Source organism: Vanessa atalanta, chromosome 3 (assembly GCF_905147765.1).
Source record: "Vanessa atalanta chromosome 3, ilVanAtal1.2, whole genome shotgun sequence".
NCBI lineage: Eukaryota > Metazoa > Arthropoda > Insecta > Lepidoptera > Nymphalidae > Vanessa > Vanessa atalanta.
In genome coordinates this window covers 2,444,181-2,468,605 of record NC_061873.1, presented here as the reverse complement: position 1 = coordinate 2,468,605, position 24,425 = coordinate 2,444,181, and the positions used below count along the sequence as shown (strand labels likewise).

General features: G+C 30.9%; 1 protein-coding gene across 4 annotated transcripts in view; it reads right to left on the bottom strand.

Annotated features, from left to right (window-relative positions):
- The window catches only part of LOC125077080 (protein spire), a 145,228-nt gene that overhangs the window by 16,878 nt on the left and 103,925 nt on the right, over positions 1–24,425 (bottom strand). For all 4 annotated transcript variants that reach the window (XM_047688874.1, XM_047688875.1, XM_047688877.1 and 1 more), the window contains one exon: positions 2,305–2,417. In XM_047688874.1, the coding sequence (XP_047544830.1) occupies positions 2,305–2,417 (113 nt within the window). The remainder of the gene's footprint in view (positions 1–2,304; positions 2,418–24,425) is intronic.

Genomic DNA, 24,425 nt, shown 5'->3' with positions numbered 1-24,425 from the left:
TACTCAACGCGTATTTTTGGACGTCTTTAAAACAAAATGATCTTTAGATAAAACTTAAATTAGTTTAAATAATTTATGTTATGTATTTTATTTATTTTTTGGTTCAATTAGTTACATTTATTATTACGATAACTAATATTCAGAGTGTTTACAAATGAAACCGTTTATATAGTGCTGTTGCTGACCAGTTTCTATGATCCGGAGCAAAAAGGCCTACAACAAAACAGCATCCGCCTTCATGTCGTTGACTTATCAGAAACTCCAGTCTTGCGTGACATAATTAATTAAAAAGTTGCCCGTATTTATTACGAATAATACAACAAACGCAGTGGTCAAGTTATGTAATATTTAGTAAAAATCAATCAGAGTAAGGTGTAATTAAAGTATTAAATATTTTGGCATTATTTTAGGGCGATAGTGGTGTTTATGATGTTGTACTCCTGACTCTCTGTCACGGCTGCAAGTTAACGGATAAGAGCCAGTCACACAGGATAGTATAGTGATTAAGCGAGGGCCTCATTCTGATAATATTTAATCCGATATGACGGCAATCCGTCACAACCAGTGTGTACGAGTTTCAAATGCTTTTTCCTTAATACCGACTCGAGGTTCAAACCAAGATTTAATATTATCGTCATTAGACAAACGCGGCAGTGCCTCAGTGAAATTAATGTCGATTAATCGATACACGTTTTTTTTTATTTTATATTTCACAATAGTGTTTACTTTAAAGAAAAATAGGTAGGCGGACGAGCAAATGGGACACCTAATGGTAAGTGGTCAGCACTGCCGCTTTAAGAAATATTACCCATTCCTGTCACCGCCTATGTGCCACCTTGAGAGCTCAGATGTTATGATATTTATACTAACTCATTTTTAAGCCGAAACACAAGGATACTAAATAGGTATTGCTGTTTGGCGGTAGACCAGACAGGCTCGCACGAAATGTTAAATTTATTACTAAGATATTATGCGTGCTTTGTCTTTTTACCAAACATCTCCTAAGCTAATCTATATAACTTACATCTTTTACTTCGTATATTTATGTGAAACACTATGGGAAAGTTTTATTGTAATTGCATTACTAGAATTGTGCATTTTTTTCATTTCACCATTTTTAATCATTTATTTTTAGTTTCCTTATTACATATTTAGCGTAACTATAAAACTAAAAATAAATAATTATTTTTTATTTTAACCACAGAATAATTGGTTAATTTAAAACGACTACTTATTTTAATACGTAATAGCATCGTGCAACGAGTATATTTAGGAACAAATTCATTAATTAAAGGAAGAAACAATTAATCGAATAATAATATCGACTAATTGTTACTGTAATCGATACTAATATTATAAATGCGAAAGTAACTCTATCAGTCAGTTGCTCTTTCACGGTCAAACCACAGAAGCGAATTCGATAAAAATTTTTTGCAAGCTTGAACTCCAAGGAAAGACATAGGCTACTTTTTATACCTTGTTAGGTTTACCTGACGACCAGCCCCTAAATAGCTAGCGAAGCCGCGGGCGAAAACTAATTCATACATTCAAGAATTGCATTAATCATATATATTCTTTCATCCGTAGGCTATGTCCGTAGGAAACAATTAATAAAATATTTATATTTTATACCGTATAAAATTTAACCTTATTAATATCCATACTATTTTTTATATTGTGTTATTGAATGTAAGTTTTTTCTTTTGTGTACGATAAAGAGTTATTATTATTATTACTATTTTATATATAAAATCCGAAAGTCTATTAGTTTGCCCTACTTTTAACACAGGAACGCGATTGATTGCCGTAAATTTACGTATGCAGATAATTGAGAGGCTAAAGAGGGGGGCGATTATATATCGGGAAACAGTTGTAACTCATTCATTCGAAATTACTAGAAAAATACATGTGGCATCGATATAGGTACGTTGAATTATATTGTATGATAATATTTAGCTACTTCCCTTCTCTGCAACACGCTGAATATGATGGTACAATATTTCATCTTAAAATATTCAGTGGTATTTGAGTGATGCGCCTTCAAAAAAAAAAACAGTGATCTTTTCAAATATAGAACTCACACGAGGGACTGTACCTACTAAATTCACAATGAAGCTCTAAAAACGCCTTGCACATATTATTTAGATTCTATTTAAAAAAATAGTTGTTTACCTACTTTACAAAGGACGTAAGTGTTAATAAGTCTCAGTATTTTTTTGGCTATCGAGCGTGTAAATCGTATGTGTTTACGTCTTGGATTATTTTTTTATCTGTAATAAATTTCATAAATAAGTATGAACTTACCTCAAGGTTGTCGAAGTCTACTTTGATGAGACGTCTTTGCGGTGGCGCGTGCGGCGTGACGTCGCCGCGCCGCGTGTCGCCGCCGCCCGGCCCGCTGCCGGAGCCACTCGTTGCTAAAACAATAAAACAAGTTAGGTCTTCGAACTCATAATAATAACTTCTATATTGAATGTTATGTTCAAATATATTTTTTGTAAATTTTTCAAATTAACCTTAGGTTAGGTACATATGCTACCTAGTACCTACATATTCTATACATAAGTTCATGATTACAATATGTTTTAACGTCTCCCTCTCAAAAGGTACACCAGTACAAAATCTCGCAACATATTTTTTATGTCGTGCAAAATATATCCAAAAAATTAAGTTCAAGTACTTCATTACAAGTCACAGAACATTTTTACATCAGAAACGTTTAAAAAGAAAACGTTACAGAATTTTTTTAAGCGCACACAAATACGACCTTAGAATTGAACTCTAATTGCGGCGAGAAATTTCAATATAGTATTGAAATTCAATAAACAATCACACACGAAATTGCGTATTTCTTGCATCACGTACTAACAATCGCCTTTAGACCCCGAAACGAATTAATCAATCGAATAAAAGCATCGTGTTACACAACTTATAAAACCTTATATATCAACACAAGTGTTCAACTTACACAACCAGTACGCTATGGTGAGCCTTTTACTTTCGCCGTCCTTGTACACTTGGCAGACCTAAACTGCCTCTCTATGAACGATGAAATGTCAATGTACAATCATTAAATGAAAATGTAACCGTAATAAACTGTTTTAATTGCGTAAAGTACTGCATACTGATAGGTAAAAATTAATTAATTCAAATTAACTATACTAACATTACAATTCTACAAATAACGTATTATTTTTATTTGAATTACAATTATCTTTTGCTCTACAAAGCAATTACAATAATAGTTAGCAATAATTATGCTTGAAGTTGCACGATTCGATAAGAACTAACTAACTGGTAACTATGGCGAATTCGATCTTGATAAAATTAGACTTAATAACAATATTTAAACTACAAAATATTACAATATTTAGCTTAAACTCGCTTCGATAGACGTAAATTAAAATATATGTATATTTATTAACGCACATTGAAACAATAATAGCATTATATTTCCTTTTTTAATAATAATCGATTACCATATCAAGTTTCAATTGAATAAATTCTGAATTAAATATCTAAACGCACAAATTGACAGTTTCTAATTTCAAAGGTTCAAGCCTGAGTAAGAACCATAGAGATTACGTATCGTAGTACCGTGTACGCTTAATTTGTGTTTATAATTTTTGGCTCGACGATGAAAGAAGACATCGTGAGCAAACATGAATCTGTCAGATTAAAATTTATCGTTACATGTATACCAGACCGCTTAGAAGCGGCGTGGAGTGAGCTCTAAGCCTACTTTCCTAAGAGGAAAGAAGGTATTCGCCCACCAGAGATAGCATACTTAAGTATTAAAAAAAATACTGTAATATTGTTATTGTTATGTAAATTAGAGACGAGTCAGTGTAACGCTAGAAAAAATAATTTAATTATCATATCAAAATATTAATTTAGAAATTATGTTAAATGTTAGAAAATTAGAAATTGTTTTATTAAAGTGAATTTAAAATATATACGCTTAAGATAAAGAGTCGAGATACACAATGTCATACAAGCGAATGCATATAAAACAATATCAAGTGAGCAGTTTTAAATTGAAACAATGGCTGACAATCAGCGTGTTGACATTAGTTCTTTTTAAATTCTTTTCATATTTTTCCTCATGGCTGGGCTAAGAATTAATGAAATGCGTACTACGTAGAATAATGCCGACGCATTTATATTTCTATCATATATAGGAATTTACTCAAGGAATTAAAAGAAAGTCTGATCTTTTAAGTTGCATTGACTTTGTATTAACGACAAGTCTTCTATGAAGGCAATTATTCCTATAAGAAAATAACTACATATCAATAGCAGTAATTAGCTTTCACTTCATACTCCGTATTGGGACTAACTTTATAAAACACAAGTGCAGTTTTCTTCTCAAGATAGTCTACTTTACGAAGGAGTACAATTTGATGACATAATCATATCTTATCCAAGAGCTTTTTTGGCGGACTGGCAAATGGGCCACCTGATGGTAAGTGGTGCCACATTCTCATAGAGTACTGCTGTTTGATGGTAAAATATATGATTTGTGGTAGATCCAGACGAGATTACACAAAGTATATAATTATAAGTAAAGTTGTTACGTTTGTTGTGTTTGTTTTGATTAATTTCCTTAGATAATATATATAACTATCGAAATAGTTATGTATCAGTATTAAAATGTAAACAATATTGATACAATTAGTAACTGTTCTACTTGGCCGACTATTACTAGTCACGCGAGCTCGTAAAGCTGTGACTGGTTTAAAAAACCTTGGTATTTAGGTCTTGATAAACGCAAAGCTTGACCGCAGTGCAGTTCTCAAGCAGTAATATTTATGCAGACGATCAATTGGACTTGTTGTCCGTATGTATCAGAATTGAATCGAAAAATACAATATTATTTTTATGGAAACTGCGCTGGTGTAAATGTTTACCCCATTTACGTCTCGTGTTACCTCCAGTTTAAGAAACGTTGGTCAAAGTCTGTTATACGAATTTGGTTTCAATGTGAACGCTCACTGGATTTCCAAATGCCAAAACGGATAGCACCGTACGAAGATAATTAAGTTGGTTATATGACTTTGCCATTATTTTCAAATATTGTAGTTAAGTGGTTACAAAAAGTCACAAGTCAACATATATGTTATTTTTTGCTTGAAGTTTTGTTAGGCAAGTAAGAACAAACTCGAAACTCACAGCAGAACGCGATCGTGAAATGTCAGAAAGATATTTGCAAACTTAACAATGATTATAACATTTAAAGGATACACGAATGAAATAATATGATAATAGCGTGTTATCGTAACTTGGTTTTCAGTATCTCACGACTGATACTAAGTGTGTTCGAAATTAGAGTTTCTGCAGCAGCAGTCCTATTCTGTGACTTTAGTTTTGACTCGCGTTTTTAGCTCATACAAGTGAACAGGGCGGTATGTAAATGTGTTTGTTTTATATAGTTTTGCCATATTGATTGACGTTCATGGTTATCGCTGCGTTCATCATAACCGTCGCGTTATATAACCTTCCGCAAACCATAAAAACAATACAAACTATCGAACTTTATAAATTTATTTATATAACTTATCTCTTTGGAGTCTTATAACTCAAGTTTAATTTACTTTCGAATAATTAGCCATTTTTCAATTCTATTAAGGTTTGACAGGAATACAATCTTCTACACTATTAAAAAATAATAACTTGTTTGTTTGTTCAACCATCCCGCAACCGACTATAATGTATTTTTAAATAGATGGTCCGTCGTACACTATGCAAGACTATGCAAGACTGCAGAGATAAGCTAGTTTATTCTAAGGCGAGTAAAAAGTAAAGATATTTATACGTCCCACAGCTGGGTAAAATTGGGCTCTTTATGAAACACAAACTATGAATTAGACGATAAGAATATCTGTGGTGGCATCCGGCACTAATTTATCATATGCAAATAAAATAACAATTACGAAGAAAACTTTTCCGATAATATGCTATCGGAATTTTTTTTATATATTTCAACAGCTTGCACTTAAAACGTTATATTTTGCTAAAGATCACTAATGTATTTACGACAGTTACAAGAAATATTCGAGAAAACTCCCAAAGGATCGCGTGACATACAGCAAACACGATTCTGATATTAATATGTTAAAAATAGACCAAGCAATATATTCGCCCAAGGGAAATACTTCCATTAGTTTGATATATTATAGAATATTCCAAGTGAGAATAATATATTTTCCAAACTCCCTTTGAAATCAAAACTTTACAATAAGAATAAAAAATATGCACGCTCCGAACTCATTTAAATAATTTGAAATAATAAATTCACGGTATAAAAAAATTATATAAAATAATATCTAACAAGATCAAACGCGTAAGAAATAACTCGTTAGCTTTTTTAATAAACACGATAGCTGACGTAAAAACCTTGGCATTTACGGGTCGTAAGGGATCAGTTATAACTTAGATACGGTAAAGACTAAGGGTAACCGTTTAACATGCAACATATTTATCGAGTAATAAAACTCAAAGACGATTCTTAAAGTATACCAAAAATAGTAAACTAGTTTTGTCTGCTATGGCCTTGCTATGACAATAACGAGATCTTGGGATCAAACCCTGGTTTGAGCCAATGTCAAGCCACTGACAAGAAATTCTCAGATAATTCGTAAGTTTTGTTTAATCCCATACCTCTTAAAGTAGCGGCATAACGTGGTCAGAATCAGTCAGGACATAATCTTAATTATTGTATCATATACAATGTTATCATATGCATTATTTTTATTTTCTATATTAACTACGCCATCAGGGCAATACTTTCCGAACACATATCTGTAACATTTAGACTTATACAAGAACTTTGTTGCTACCGTTTTGCACAGTTCCGTGTAATACAAATGTTACAAAACTTTGAAACTGTGTTTGCTTTTATTTTAACCTAATTAGCGCACTCGTTGCTTTTACATGTCAGGTTTACGCGATGCAAACGGTAAGTGGAAATCCCGTGAGCGTTCACGAACGTAACTGCGCTAATGTAATAAGAGCATTTTCTAGACTTGAAACGGGCTACAAATTAAAAAAAGAACATTTCATTTTTATTTACACTTTTGTAACTTTTATTTGTTCTTTTAAATCTAGATCTTAGGTATAAGAAAATAAAGTTTCTTTAATTCCACGCTTTTTGACGTAAACATTTTTACGGTGTCACCGACTAGTCTAGACAATAGTTATCTTTATTAAAGTCTTAATCTTCAAGTATTCTATGATGGCATTTTGAAGTAATGCTAAAAGTCCTTTCATTAGATCCTATAGTTTAGATTCCCTTTCTATCGGTTAACGAGTGAAGAATATTCTTCAATCATGAAAACGTTCCAAAAATAAATCTTAGGATAAACCAAATTTCAAATAGTCGAGAAATGTGCGATTCAACCCTGATATTTGGCAAAGTTATTTAAGGTCGCCGTGAATCGATTAGTCTCGTCTTTATTGTAATTCACCGTAGTTGTGAAAATAGAACTGCGTAAACGAGAGCAATAAAGTGTTGTAAGTTTAAAAATACATTTGTTTTAAGTTATAAGGTACAATTAGTTACCGACGAAATATATTAATTTTGCGCGTAGTACGTAATTATTTTAATGTTAAAACATATTAGAGATTGATATCGTCACTAAAAATTTGCTGCATCCAGCAGATTATAACTATGACGTCATACGAAATCCAATATGGCGCCGAATAGATACCAAGACACAAAAATTGTTTAATCGTTTGATTTTTGCGCATCAAATGTGATCGATGCTATGCTATGGTTTTATAATGTTATGTAGCATAAACGCCTACTATTAATTTTTTATTTAATTTCTCAGTCAATAGAATTTAAAAATTACAATAAAGGTTTTTTTTTGTAATATAGCCGTAACAATATATTATTGCGTTCTATTTGCTTTACTTTCTAGACTACTGTAAAACTTGTTTCAACTAGTTATCAGTAGTATCTTTATTGTTTTCGCAAAGTAATATTGTAGGATATCGCTTTGTTGGGTGGTTTCGTTCTCAGTCAGCTGTGACGCGGTAGGGGACTTCTGGTGACTCAGTATATCGACTGGAAATTCATTGATGGGGACATACGGCCGCACGGAATGCGTCTGTAACTTATACATACGTATTTTTTTCAATATGTCATAAATGATACATATACTTAATTCATATGTTGAATAAACTTGGTCATCTATGTCATAGTTTTATATAAAATATTTTGAAATGAATTCATGTTAATTAAATAAATTACATTTCAAATTAATTTTGTAATATTTAAAAGAAATTCATCGATTTTTTTTTTTTTATATTATGAAACATAGTTTCAGTATTAAAATCTAGTTCAAGGTAAAACAGATCGGCTAAAGATAACGTATTGATAAAAATTGCATTGAATATTACTTGTCATAGTGGTGGCAACGCTGCCCCAGTAAGATTTGTCTTGTGCGACGTCCAATGCTTGCTCTTCAGGACTTCGAACTGGCTCTACTAAGCCAGACACCGGTCTTGTACCCAGCAGCAGAGCCGCCGGTGATACCCTCGAACGACGCAGCTTGACTGATATTTACACTTATCACAAGAAACCGCGCGAAGAGTTCTAATAGGAACCGTTTTTACGATTATTTTAAGCAGTCACAGATAATAAATTGCACCGTTTTATTTACTTATAATTGGCAGAAATAGTAAAACTATTTGGCGTTTAGACAGATCTAATTTGAGAATTAAATAATATTTATTCACATAAAAGAAAAGCTATTGTTTGTAAAATACTGCACGCAACGTTAAGCGCGAAAATTATGTATCTAAACAACACTTGACGGCATTGACCTGTGATTTATCCGTCTCAGATACCGTAAAACACATATGATCGCACTGCGTCACGAAACACAATAACGGTTCAGTAATTCAAAATCACGGGGAACACATTAAATAAGCGTTCCTCGCGAAATAAAGATACTATAAGTTTTATTTTAGACAATGCCACAAAAAATAATTTTAGCGCAAAGCGTTGTAAATATAAGGCGCGTGCTTAGCTCGTGGCGCTCGTCGCCATATTGCTTTTCGAGGGTTGCCCCGTTTCCCGCATGCGCCCTAACCCTAGGGAGTACTCTAGAGAAAATGCCATATTAAAATACGTCACGAAAATCACCTTCCATAAACATTGCGCGATGTCTTCTACATTACAGCTTAAACTCTTAGATAAAGTGAAATGAAAAGCAAAATTTAAATTAACGAACAAAATTTAGGTATGTATAGACACATATATAGGTTGTATCTCATGACGTCACGAGACATTTTCTCGACTAGGACCTACGTCAATCTTTGACGTACGACCTTTATCTTAATGTCAATTAATTAGGCATGCTATTTTCGTAAATTAAAATACTGGTTTCGTATTCGATAAGGCTTCGTGGATAATTCTGTCTCGCAGAATATTAAAAATATAATAAGTCGGTACTATTTCGTTATTTTGTTTACTTGGTCTTATTATAATTACCAGGTTTTATAAGAATGTATGAGAGAATAATCGCTCATTCAATTACTAATATTAAATTTTATTTTGTTGTTAAAAAATAAGAATAACTCAAAGCATTCGACGAAATGAATATATGTTATTATTATGTAAATATGTATCATAATTATAGCAATAATGAAATATTGATAAAAACATTAATTAAATTTCCAAATTTCTAATTCGTACCAGCAAAAATTACCCTTAAGGACTTAAATTATAACTCAACTGGAAACGAAGCAAAAAATGAAGCTAATATTATTTTCGGTTAAAATATTTGGTTTGATATATATATTTTTAATGTATATCAAGGTGTTTTAAGATGTAAATTTTAATATTTCGCTTTCGTCGTATCGCCTTCGAAATTTGAATTGATTTCAAAACAATAATATTGCCGTAATAAAAAATAAAATGATAAACATTTGCTAATCAAAATGGAATGCTGTATTGGGTAAATATTGACTTAAGAGCTTGTTTTGTTACACAACAATGCATTGTTTTCGTTTACAATTAGAATAGTGTTACATGGGAATAATACTTATCTTCGATCTCGCGGAAGCATCAAATGCTAAAAGAACATCGCGAAGAATTCTCATGAATATATTAAAACCATTGCAATCGAAAGCTAAGTTAATAACACGTTCACTCTTTAATGTTAGGTTAACGTTAGTTAATTCGGTTGCGGTTTTCTTAATAACACTCTCATTTTCTAAGTATTTCAAACCCAAAGAATTTATAGAAATGGAACTCCCGAGGCGCCAAATTTCGAGTTCCAATTGCATTTTAACCTCAAAATGTTAATAGTTTATACATCAAATCGATTTATATTTAACACATTACCCCTTTTAACGGCAAGGTAGGTGAAAAATATGATCGACATTTGCAATACGACTGCGGTTGCGGTCTCGTTCAAGCTGAACTTGTTTCGATTTTTTATAGCTCGTCTGGTTGAAATTCTCTTTGACCTAAACGACTTTTTGTCCGCGTCGACGTTACGATGTATTCATCAAACAATACTTCGATCACAGCTACAGCTATATTTTATGAGAAGAAACTCGAAACTCAACGCAGAAAACGAGCGTGTAATTTCATAATGTAATATGCAACTTTGACTTTAATAATTATAAAATTTATGGAATACACGTATCAAAATGGCGTGACCGTAAATCGGTTATAAACATTTCACGAGTACAATACGAAGTGAATTCTTACAGAATCGCTTTGCTGTAATTATTATCTTTACATAAGTAACAAAATTAAAATATTATTAGGAGCGAACTGACTATCCCTAACGTAGGTTAACCCTGGATATACTTAGCTTTGCATAGCTAGTAACTTAACAATATTTTCTTGGATATCATTATCTTTTGTCTTATTACTACAAAATATTATGTTTTTTTTTAAATATGCTCCAAATCTTCTCCTCAAAAGGGAGAGGAGGCCTTAGCCCAGCAATGGGAAATTTTCAGGCTGTTAATATAATGTAATTATGGTTTGTGAAACCACAAATAATAATCTATAAAAATAGTATAAAACAAAGTTGCTTTCTGTTTGTATCTCCGCCTAGTTCTTTTGAAGCAATTTTAAACGGATTTTGATACGGTTTTCACTAATATAAAGATCGATAAATGGTTCGTAGGTTTTGTAAATATTTGGTACAGAATGGTTGAACTATGGCAGAGTTTTATCCAAAAACTGTTGCCTAACTAACACTGGTCTTAGGAAAGTGTAAGCAAAATCTTATAAAATAATTATAAACCCTTACTCATATATCACTCGAATGAATACTTTAGAAGATATCACCGATTCCAAAGTAAGTGTAACCAGAAAATCGTTACTTGCGAAAGGGACTGTCGGATAATTGGGTATAAAAATAAAATTGTGTCCTTGGCGGTTGAAATTACTCAAATTTTAATCTATTAAGTTTGGACGAATATCTATATTTCTCAACAAAATTACGACTCAAATATTTTATTATACCATTTCTCATTTATGTTTTTTTTATATAAACTAAAAAATAAACATTTCCACTTAAATTATTATTATATACTTGCAAAGCGCTCTTCTCAATTTCATTATTAATAAATTTTCCCGGTCGCTTGTTATATCTTATTCAAACATAGATATATTTTTATTATTTTAAACTAACTAACTAACAAAATATAACCTGCCTATCCTGTCTAAATAAGAATTTCATATCGAAATATTTTTAAACCAATGATATTAAACATTCGTGTACCAACCAATTCGACTGTACTATACTTATGGGTCGTACAGTCTTGCAAAGAATAAAATGCACAAAAAAACGTTTTAAATAAATATCGGTATCTATTTATTAAACTAAGCTACAGTTGTCATTATCTTTAAAAGGTAGATTAAATGCGCTCGCTGACTTATCTGTACATATTCTAAAGATATATTTTAATTAGTAGTAGTAAGCTAACTTTATAAATTTAAAAATATCTTCGTTCATTCAATGAGGTGAAATTTAATTATATTATTACATTACAATGCGTATTATGATTTGGAAATTACAATAAGTACTATTGTCAAGAAAATGCATCAAATATTATTTGTAAACATAATTCTATTGATTATTATCGAAACAAATGAAGAGCGTTACTTTAAACATGTTTTTTTTTTTAAAATCTAATATACAACTATAGATGTTGGGATAATAAAATTCTATACTGTTTGACAGATTGTTATGAAAGTTTGCACATATGTATGTTTACATAGAAATGGCGCTGAAGCACATCAACATGTATCGTTAGTCTCATCGCCGCTAATAATATAAAGAGATAAAGATTATTTGTGTGCATGTTTACGGGTTAAAATAATTCAATGGTATAAATCTACATTATTCTTAAGTGCTTTATAATACACTCGTACTGTATAAATTACGCATGTGCGAAGCCGGTTGTTATACACATTCAGAAAACTAAATGAAAAGTTTTAGGCTTGAGACTCGTAACTTAAAAATAAAACGTTTTACGCCACAAAAAAATGTGTATAAACTTACGTTACGTTACGATACATATTATAGGAAGGTTTTACTTAAAATTTCACCTTGAAAATTAACTCTCAACGTGAACAAAGAGAGAGAGCAGTCAAATTAAATATTTATTTAAACAAAAAAAAAAAGAATCTATGACGTATAATAAAAAAGCAGATGTTTTAAAATACCACTGCCTTGTAATATTTGCCACTTCCCGTTAGCTAAGGCGAAGTAGCGAATAACGATTCGATAAAACGTCATAAGAATTCTGACAATTCCAATCCTGACTCAAGAATAATATCCGCGAATTAACTTCGCATCGCAATCTTTATTTAATCTTGTTATTTTTTTTAAGTAAAATGTTCCAATTCTCTTGTACACAATCCCTAATCAATCTTTTATCCTTTTCCAATCCATTCATAGAAACGAGGTAGCAATACTTTTAAGCTCAGACAAAGCCACATTTATCTGTAAATAACGTATTGTATTGAATAGTTTCGACGAAAGCGATGTTCAAAATTCTGGCAATCATTGTCGAAAGCACTTTTTGTGTATAGTAGGCGGACTGGAAAATGGGCCATCTTATGGTAGATGATGGCCACTGCCCATTGTCGTTGGTGATGTAAGAAATATTAATCATTCCTCGTGTCACCAATGCGTCACAAACATTGGGAACACTGACTCAATCACCATTCAAACCGGAACACAACAATGATAAGTATTGCTGTTTAGCGGTACAATATATGATGAATAGGTAGATCTACCCAAACGGGCACACACAAAGCTCTACCATCAAGTAAAGTAACTTTGTCTAGCTCTCATTATCAGGCAAAAAGTACAAATAAATGGCCTTTTTAAGACATCGTGTTTCCAAAATAAACTGCTAAATATTGACACTAAACGATTTAGGATGGGAATTAGTTATTTTAGTTACCGTTGTAAATTATTGCCCATTCAACCATAGTGTAATTAAAAATTAATTGACATACTTTAAAGGCGGGTAACGGTGCGTTCCGCCCACATTGTCATTTCGTACTCTTTCCGAGATTGATATAACTCTATTAAGTATAAATGATAACTTCACTTACGTATAAAAACTATTGAATACTATACTCATTTAATTTATCCTGCTTAGCATAGCTACTCGAAAACACTCGAGCGACTGGACGGATTTCATATTTTCAAGTGGTCTCATCTTTTCTCTTTCAACATTATATCGATTATTTCTCTTTTTTGTAAAACCTTGCACAATAATAATTACACACTATTATGTTTGTAGTGTACAAATATTAAAAAATAATGATTTTACTTTTAATGGTTGCATAATGTGTTGCGTACAGCATAATAATTATTGATAATTGTATTAAATTGAACTCGAGTTAATTATAAGCACGAGACGTATAAGTCAATACAGGCCAGCGAAGAGCGCGTATAAATAATAACCAAAGACTGCGTTTTCAAAAGCATTACCATTTTTCTTAAGCTTTAATTTATTTATCTCAAAATTTTGCGACATTCGCTTGGTGAAATTAGCTCTATTACTTTTTCCTTGATAGAAAACAACGAATTTCTTAGAAGAAGTTCAATTTGTTTAATGATTTTACAGCTGATATGTATACTGATCAACAATGATCTTGTGAAACAAGTGCGCGGGATTAAATTTATTGAATTTGTTTTAAGGTTATCTCGTCTCGTACCTGTGTCTTCTTGTCTCTTATATAACACCACTAAATAAAGAAGATAAAATTATTGTTCTATTATCTCACATGTGAAGTTTATTCTTACTTAAGCAAGTTATGAGCATTACGTATACGCTAATTAAATTGAAAAAAGGTATATATTACAAAATCACTCGCGTGCAATGAAGCAAGAATTAAAATACCGTTGGTTTAATTAAATTCATATCTTTAAACATGCCTAGACCATGTTATAATTATTAAAAGGGAACGGCTAACCTTGTTAAAGCTTGCTCTAAATCCAAGTTGAATAAACGAAAGTACTTGATTCTCAACATAACGATTCTTTAAGTATATTATTCTCTAACTTATTAAGAAGTTTTTTAAAAAGTTAATAAAATTAGTACCATTTCATTTGTACGAAGAAACAAAATATTAGATTTAAATGTCAAATATTTTATGGAACCACCGTTTAAATCAAAGCTTAACAACATATAAATACTTAATTTAGTTAATAATATGTGTTTAATAGAAATACACAAGCATATAAAAGAGCAATGTAATAAAAGAAACAAACACGCTATTTCCTAAAAACTATATAAATGTTCAACTGATTATTTTAGGGGAGGTACGTTTTAAGCTGCACTTCTCAATCTTAAACATCATCCAATAGGCTAGTTGACAAAATTTGGAAATTAGTTTAAAACTATAGCTTAGCATCTATTTCACCCCAAAAATATACTATTTTAAGAAAAATACGTTTTTTAAGTTAGTATTTTGAGTTTTTAGAAATGAACTTGAAATTGACCGCGAAAAAGGCCAAGATTGTCATGGCGTCTTGAATGACGTCATACCTCGCGAAACAGCCGTGTTTGTGTATGACAGTCAATTGTGTTTTTTAATAAATAATGAATTCCTCGTATTATAAATACTGTATGGTGCCCCAATGTGAAAGTACAACGATAAAAACGCCAGACAAATTATTCATATACGTACCAAACAATAAATAAATACGAATAAAGTGGTTAAATGGCATGGAGGCAAGATGCTCTTATTTTGTCAACTAATTCCACAATTTATTTCTGTGAAGATCATTTCGATGTAAGTATTAAATACAACTTGATATATCTATTTATAAATGTATAGTAAAAGAAATGAATTTAGCAAATATAATATATCACACATAACCTATAAAATGTTAGGACTAGAATAGGATTTTATGATTTGTTTGAGTTAAAATATTATTTTCGTTTTATAAAATGTAATAATTCAAACTCTTTTTATTTTTTTAGTTGCCAAATGATATGACTAATTATACAGAGTATCATATTATGGGTAAAGACACAAGTGCGCATGAAACCAGGTTGTATACCAACGAAGTTCGAATGCCAAGACGATATATGTTGAAAAAACAAAGTTTGTCAATAATCGCAGAGTGTCTGAAAGATCCAGAACCAAGTAGTACCCCAAGTTTATCTGCCATAATGATAATTGATAGCAACAACGTAGCGTTCCGCGCTTGTTTCGCGAGGTGTGACGTCACGCGACTCTGATTGGTGTTTAATGTCACGTGATTAAATGCCTCATTTTGTCGATTTTATTTTCCAAAAATATAATTAATCTTTTATTATTTTTGTAGAAAAGTTGTTTTTTTATTTACTAATTATCACGGTTAATCATTAGAAACTCAAAGCCATCCGATTTATTATTAGTGGAAACAAGCCTATTAAGCTGTTTATAGTTTCATTGTTTGTGATGGTGTCTATAACAGACGCGTCACTAGTAAAACACATAGTATATTTTTTTTTAATTTCAGCGTAGTGCTGATATAATACATATTAATAAAATAAAATCGATTATACAATAAATCAGAAATGCTCTCGACAGTTGGCAGGCATATTATACTTGGCGCCATTATTTACCACAGATAAAAATATACGACTTACCCTGGCACAAGTCCAATTCAAACATCCTTGACCCGAGACGCTTTTGTCTAAAGATGGTTAGATAAAGACCAGAGCTTTGAGAAACGACCATGAAGAATGAAAGTTAAACACTATTTTCAATACTCAAGGTAACTAGTCTTTAGTTTACATTATATTCAGACTTAATCGTGACACTGATTGTTGTTGTTGATTGATCGTTATTCATTTTAAGTGATATATTGTTAATTTAAATATATTTAAATTCGGAAGATGGTTTCGTAAGATTGAACGCACTAAACTCGGAAATTTACCACAAGATTAAAAAAAACAAGCGTCAAAAAGGCTCTTTATCCTTAAGGATGATTATTATTATAGAATCTGAGAAGTAGTACCGCGAAATAGACGGCAAATCGGTCGACTAATACCAAATGAATGTGGATAAAAGCGCGACGAATAGTATTTGAATATTCTTATTTCAAATCACTTGTGTTCTAAAACAGCTAAATCAAATAAAAGTTACCATTAGATTCGTATTGCCAATGTTCGTAAAATACAGATAATCTAAACCCAACACTGACATTACCTAATATGTTCCTAAACGATATTGAAACCGCATCTATTAATTCTGCATTCGGTTTCAGTTACCAATGTCCAATTTAAAAGACATACTAATTTGGTACATTTTACATGGCAAAGATTACACAGTTTCTGTCCTCAGAAATTAATCTTATTACTATATCAGTGGTAAACAATCTATTCGATAAGTCGTGACTACACCGTTCCCAAGACTCCTTGCGAAATACACTGACGAAGAAACAAATTATAAATGAAGATATGACCCACGAAAATAAGGTCACGTTTTGTGGTCAAAGAACCACAGGTTAAAAAAAAATCCTAGGCTCGGATACTTTGCTAAAAATTCAAAACACTCTTTAAACTCTTTACAACATAGCTGTTCTCAGGAAAGAGAACGAACAAAGAATTTATTTAATAAGAAATAACATATATATATTTTTAAAAACTTTAAAGCGCTTAACAATCTCAAAGAAATAAGCAAATGTTTGTATAATATTAAGAAAAGTAATAAAATAATACCAAGAACATTTACGAAGTTTCAAAGTTTCAAACCTTCAAAGTTTCAAAGAGATTGTATAGGTACTTAGTTTTAAAAAGTTACCATGAAGATTTCATTTATTTTCACCGCATACTTTGTCTCTGAGGCCTTGAATGTCAAAAATATAATCTGTGACATCAACGACCATTTTTAGTTTCTCTTTAATTAATGATAACAATATATTAAAAAATAAATATGTATAGAGGATCAATGTCATTGTTTGCGTTTAGTCATTCGTCGCAAGAGAAAATAAACAGACTGACATGTTGATTAAAAACTATAATATTTCTGAGCATAATTTTATAATCTTTTATAAATAGGAAAGTCATAAGGACAATAAGAAAAAACAATTAGTAAAGTATAATGAAAGGGCTCCTCCCCCCTTTAATGAGAAAATTTTAGGATTTATGCTACGCATGTTGCAGAATTAGTCGTCTCGAACGTTTTTATCTTCTATTATCTTTATAACACATATAAAGCTCCCGAAACTATTCAAATATTAAATGCTAAATATAATGTATAATCATATATCATAACAATAATTTAACAAAATTTTTTTTTTTAGTTATTGTTATGTAATTATTAACAATTGTATTTACCATTTCATAGATTTCGGTTCATTAAATTTGTAACGGACGGATTTCATTAGAAATCTCAAATTACGTTGTGGGATTTATTGTTTCCAGTAACGAGTTATTGAATTGCGGTGATTTCTGACCGCGCTGCCATTAGCAATCAATTTTCATAATTGATCGTTCATAATTTCTGGATTAAGTCTGTACTCTGTGACCGCAGCTAATTTATTTTGTATCTACTAGTAACTAATACTATACTGTGTCTTTTACAATGACCATGCAACTGATTATCTAGGACACCTCGGACCTTTATCTTTCACAGACTTCCTTTAAGGCGAGGTTCGACGTTGATAAGTCGTCGTCGGTTTACCAGCATATGGGACCTCTGGAATATAATATAATAATTTCAGCTAATTTTATGAGTTTTGGTTTTTTTTTAACTTCGATATTTTGCAAGCAAATATAACTGATTCCTATTATTATTGAGCACGATCATGTACTTTTCAATTAATTATTATTCCAAAGCTATAACAAATAGTTCTAAATTCGTTCAATTCTGAAAATCAGATGATTTTTACAAAAGTTTACATTTTTATCCTATCATACAAAGTTTCTTCAATCGTTTAACGATTTATATAAACCCTTAATTAAAACCTCAAGAATCTTTTAATATTTTTCTGTGCCATAAAAGCATTTAAATTATTTTTAAAAAGCAATTAAGACAACATTTCCGCATATTAACTCTAAAAATTAAATAAAACAACATATTATCTCGTATCTCATTTTCATTTATATTTTAATTAAGATTAACTTAAACATATAAACATGATATATTTGTAAAACGAAATATACCTACAGATAACACATAAAATGTCGTATAGAGGTTATGCGTCGCAAGCTGTGAAAGGTAAAAATCTAAGATCCGCATTGCAAAAGACAGCCCTTACGTGCAATGGGTCGGATGAGTAACCGACTTGAACCGTGCCGCTTTCCTTTACTGGGTTAAAAACTCGCAATAAAACGTAACATGAATGTAATAAGTCCGACAAAATCCCGTAAATTGTATAATTTATATCTAGATACGACTCTATCGATCTAGGTTACGACTCGATTTGACTGATTGAAGTGGGTTCAATGAGTACTATTCTTTATATTATTTCTTTGTCTTGATGCGGTAATAAAGAAACAGCCAAATCTTATTTATTTAATCTTAAAACGAACTATAAATAAATATATTTATAAACTTCGACTACGTAAAACTCGGCGAACTTGGCGGTACGTTTTATATAACTGACCAAAAGATCGATCTTCATGTAAAACTAAAACCCACAACGAGTGACATAATACATAATATATTTTTTCTGACTTTTAACTGACCACCCAAACTGATGGGTTACTGATAACTAAATATAAGTCGTCGGAGGTTATATTATACATAATTCGTTAATCTACTTTGAAGCCAAAAACGTAACAGTATTTTAATATCCCTCTGGACTGGACTAAGGCCTCCTCTTATTTTAACTGTTTGAAGCTTATTACACCACGTAGCTCTGATGTGACAGATTTTTATCACAAACGCGCAGGTTCCTTCACTATGATTTCCTTAACAATCGAGCACGATTTTAAACACAGAACATGTCGATGTTGCTTGCCGGGATTGGAACCCGCAGTCTCGGTCAGTTATGATTTAAGTGTTTTAATCTGACTGGACAATGTCTTTTAAGGAAAGTACAAATCCATTTTAAAATAGTATCATGTCATTCTCATAGATTTATCGATGTAATCTGAACCGAAATAAAACTGAAGTATATTCTAAATCAATGAATTGTCATAGACGATGATTTTTAAGAATATTCCGATAATCTAGTTATTTAAACCTTTTTTTTTTTAGCATTAGCAGCCTGTAAATTCTCCCACTGCTGGGCTAAAGGCCTCCTCTCCCTTTGAGGAGAAGGTTTAAACCTTCCATGATATTTATTAAGAAATTATTACAATTTTATTTTTGAGGTTCAGTTAGTTGCATTGCATCCCTTGTGATTCCTTTCATCACAAGAAAATCAGACGTCTTCAAAATGTCTAAATAGGCCAGCAGCATGCATCCTCCATTTCGGGGCATATCAAGAAGGCCTATCTTATATATTAGAATCAGGCGTTTGATTAGAACATATTACGGTACATAGACTAGAATGTTATGTAATAGGTGACTGCACTACTTTTAAAAACAAGTCCGCTCTCTTTGACCGGATAGAATGGTACCACTACGCTTGACATCGTCTCATCAAGATATTACTTTGATTAAATTAATTAATAAAATCTCCCAACGAATAGTGTAAGTTTATTGATTTTATTCTTCTTTATCGGAGCAACGAAATGCCATTACTTTTTGCATTAGAGTAGTTAGTTACGAAAAAACGCCTTTGATACTCTTCGTCTCATACAAAGACGGTCAAAGGCCTTTTTTACTTTACTTTGTATAGGTAGATAGGAGGTAGGTGTATTGTATACTTTACCTGTAAAGGGAAAGAATAGTAAACGACATCCAGTGTTGTGTCATAAATATTAAGAAGCAAGAAAAAAATTACAATTCGAACTTAGTTTAAAAAAATGTAATTTTTTCTTTGAAAACAGGTATGTAATTTTTTCTATAAAATGTCTCGGTTACATTGTAAATATTATTTACGTAAAATATAACAGAATTCTTTGACAATATCACAGTAAACTCACGTAGGGTGAGATAACACGTTGATAAAAATCACATTCTCATTCCTAGATTCATTCACAATATCTAGATCTTGCGTAACACATTTCTAAAATGATCTACCAATGTACTGTAAGTTTATCTCCCTTGATATAAGAAATTTCGAGATATTAACAAAAATACAATATTAAGAAATTTATTTCAAAGTAAGAATCGTGATTGCACAAATTAACTTAAAAAAAAAAAAACCTCAAATCGCCGACTATTTTAATATTGTTTTTTTTTTTATACTTACGACTTATATCCATGGCAAGAGTATTCGTTACACATACACCCATCATTAATGATACAGTATTTTAAACACCAATCAAAAGTCTTCTCGACCGGTCACTGTAACTCTAAAGAGTTTGGATTAAATCTAAATTAACATTTAATTATGTGACACGATTTTCTCACGGAACACATACAGTCCAATATCGATACTTAATCGCATTTACACAGTAACCCTCTATTACAGAAGCCATAAACACAACACTTAATTAAATTAGTTTATTTATCGTACTATTTCCAGTTATATATATTCCAACCTTTTTATTATTTAGAATATCTTTTATTTTATTAATATAACTTTTATTTCAATTGAAAATATTTTAAGGCGGTAGTACACGAGTACACGGCTGTAGAATCGGACACCGACTGCGGCAAGATTGTTACATGCTTGCTATGCTTGAAGCGAGCGCTTCTCAAAGTTATAATGTTTTATTTTAAATGTTATTTTATGTTATTTCCATTGATTATAGGGTTCCTATATTAGTATCGCTTGTGTCGAGATTTGCACTTTCTTTTTCGCACAAAAATCTAACATTTTTTTATACTAATCTATACCGCAGTACCTTTCGAATTATATAAGTTTCATTTCCCCTTTTTGTATAATAAATATAAAAAGAGTAATAACAATTTCCGTGTTCTTGTTTTGATTAAAATATATAATTTATACAAAAATATTCTTAAATATCGTAATTAACGTTTTTACTGTACTCATATAATATTTAAATTATTTGTTTGGATTTTTTTAATATCTACATAATAAAAAAATAAAATGGCTAACTGACATACAACGTACAGCCTTAGCATTAACATGGGATTTTTTAATATTCAACTCTTAATTCGGTAATATCGGGTGAAAGTTTGAGTGGTAATTCCTCATTTATTATGTTAAACATAAGGAAATCGACATTGGTGAGCTGAAGACAGAACACAAAGATTTTTTAAAATTATCATCTACGAGGATGAAACTTAGGATGAAAGTTTATATATATTGAAGTTCGTTACTTTTGAAAGTTAAAAGTATGGAAATCAGTGTTCAGACTTATTTTTTTATGAGTGTAAAATAGTTGACATGGTTTTTTTTTAAATTGAGAGGGTGGATTTGGGGATGAAAGTTTAAATCAAAAGTTCGTCTTTTTCGTGTTAGATATATGAAATAGGTATTAGGACTTATTATACTTGTTTCTGTAGGAGGTTAAATTGGGGATGAAGTTTAAATGGACGTTCATCGTTTTTTACAGATTTCGTAATATGATTTCCGATGAGATATTCTATCGGGTATCTTAATCTCACACTTAATTTATATTTTTATTGTTTGAAAAACTAGACAAAAAGAGATGAAAACGAAATGATCGAGCAACACTAACGACTCACAGACCGATGGACCTGCTTTATGCAATCTGTTTTTGTTCATTTTGTCTCCAGTTTTACGCTCCATTCTTGATACAATGGTTACAATTTTTTTCTTATTTTAAAATACGAAACTTTACCAAATAAAGAAAAACTAATTGTTTGAATGATATGTAGATTACTAACATTGAGAAACACTGGAAAATTCTTTATTTGAATAAATATTCACTATCTGGTTTAGAACAATGTACGTATTTGCAACGTAGAACGAAATATTCGAAATAAACAAGTTTTTGTTCGAATATTTTATATTCTGTTTTGCTTACTTAAAAAATTAGTAAGTACATATAGTAAAACTTTTTTTTTTTACGTTCAAAGGATTAAAATAGAAATTTTATATGTTTACTAGCTTACTTTTAATACTAAAATATTTATTGTTCTATCAGAGGACAAAAATATATTTTACGATTTTAATTAAACTCGGTATTTTTCACTTATATATACGAGTGTTATGTTCCGAGTTAATATAACATATACTTAAATCAAGGGAAGTTAAAAGAAGTTATTAGTTCGCTTGTGATTAATTTTATATGGCAATTTGTTTTATTATAATGACAAACCTTGACACGATTTACAAAAATAACGCTAAGCTAATAAAACCATTGTTAAATATAATAATATTATATTACGTAAACAATATAAAATCTTTAATTATTATTAAGTGTACGTACTAAAGAATTCCGAGCGTGGAATGAGCAAGTGCTTTAAATCTTAGACCGATCGATACTCAGGTCTCCTACGTGACCTAGAAAGTTTTGGCGCCAGTTATTTATTTATAAAAATCTTTTGATCTCAATCATACAAATTGCAAATGTCATAAATTTTGTATCAATCTGTTGAAACATTATCATTACGTTAAATATGTGTTTGTATGAAAACTCCTTTCTAAAATTATTTTCATTATTTATTAAGACACTTAAAAGTTACACTAAAAAATTTTTCATCAATTTATGAATTATATTTATCTTTGTAATCAGCTACAAATACACACGCCATTTTTCATTATTCTCCAGTATGATCTTTTTTAACCTCTCGCCAAAATGACTTATCCGTTTACCACAGATAATAAAATATTAAGCTGGGTCATGAATCGATTACCAATGTTAAAGTTCGATTCTAGTAGACATAAATATTAGTTCGAAATATAGATTAGTTAATATTCTAAATCATAATATTACAAATTATTATCAACTACTTCCATGATGTCGGATTATAATGCGATTTTCAGCGTACAATGGGTATGTTTTAATGTTTAATTTTACACTTGGCAAAGCCTAGTTATCAGAAAAAGTTCCAAATGTAGCAATTCACTCTATATAACTAAAACAAACTATTAACTAAAACAAATCGTGAATGTCTTTATCTTTATTTCATTTTATCTTTGAACATATGTATGTACAGAGTCATTTCTTTCTGACCGACCATTATTGCAATCCAGTTCTAAACGTGCAGAGCTGAATACGAATGTTTTTTTGAATATAAATGTGCTAAATATATTCAACATTGACCTAAACGACACGTATCCAAAGCTTTGTTTCAAGAGCGGTAGTTGTTAAATCTAAAGGTAGGATGTGAAACATAATGTACATAAAATATTATATTAACTGTCAATGTCGTGACAATAATAAATAATGATACTCGATCTACAATACTTATGAGTGCTACGTAGTAGCTGCTCCAGTACCTCCTCTATTAAAAAGTCATAGAGCGTATTTTACTTTATTACATTCCAATAGCAGGAGAAGTTGAAGTTGAATTAAGGAACACATATTAGGTATAGTTACTTTTTTTTACATAGTATATACTATATTTACTATAATATTACTTCTATAGCTTTGGTAACCATTTTAGGTTCCGACCAATGATGTCATATCAATTTAAAGTCAAACTTCTTTGTTCATCTTTACTCCTGTTGATTCGTTGATATCACCCTGATTGTGATATTCTGAGGTTCCCTGAATGTTAACGGACATACACATGTTTGTTACCGATGATATAAAAAATATAAATCACATGATAACTACTATTAAAGCCCATTTTGTTTATCCGCGGGACCATCTCAAAAAAGTCATCTATTTTGATCCGTCGGCTGAGGTTGAACTGTTGTATGTCAGTCAAACATTTTAATTTTTTATTAAGTTAATATTAATCGGCGAAATATCTCTGCCCACTCGACACAAATAAAAGC